Raw genomic sequence first — 362 nt, 5'->3', positions numbered from 1 at the left:
TGATGACTGACCCAGCTGGACTCAGAGGACTTTCAGAACTCTGCGGACTCTAAGGACTCTGCAGACTCTAAGGACTCTCAGAACTCGGCAGACTCTCAGGACTTTCAGGACTCTCAGGACTTTCAGAACTCTGCAGACTCTAAGGACTCTCAGAACTCTGCAGACTCTAAGGACTCTGCAGACTCTAAGGACTCTGCAGACTCTAAGGACTCTGCAGACTCTAAGGACTCTGCAGACTTTCAGGACTCTCAGGACTTTCAGAACTCTGCAGACTCTCAGAACTCTGCAGACTCTGCTGACTCTCAGGACTCTCAGGACTTTCAGAACTCTGCAGACTCTAAGGACTCTCAGAACTCTGCAGA

At 50.0% G+C, this 362-nt stretch overlaps 1 protein-coding gene across 1 annotated transcript; it reads left to right on the top strand.

The window, feature by feature from the left end:
• Positions 1-6: 6 nt before the first annotated feature.
• LOC106512818 (putative uncharacterized protein DDB_G0281733) lies at positions 7-354 on the top strand (the record flags this gene model as incomplete). The annotated part of the gene is made up of 1 exon (XM_014001346.1): positions 7-354. A coding segment is annotated over one exon (348 nt), but the record flags the coding sequence as incomplete, so codon positions are not given.
• Between the last annotated feature and the right edge of the window lie 8 nt (positions 355-362).

The sequence above is a fragment of the Austrofundulus limnaeus genome, unplaced genomic scaffold (genome assembly GCF_001266775.1).
Source record: "Austrofundulus limnaeus strain Quisiro unplaced genomic scaffold, Austrofundulus_limnaeus-1.0 Scaffold15769, whole genome shotgun sequence".
NCBI lineage: Eukaryota > Metazoa > Chordata > Actinopteri > Cyprinodontiformes > Rivulidae > Austrofundulus > Austrofundulus limnaeus.
This window is presented reverse-complemented; position numbering and strand designations above follow the sequence as displayed.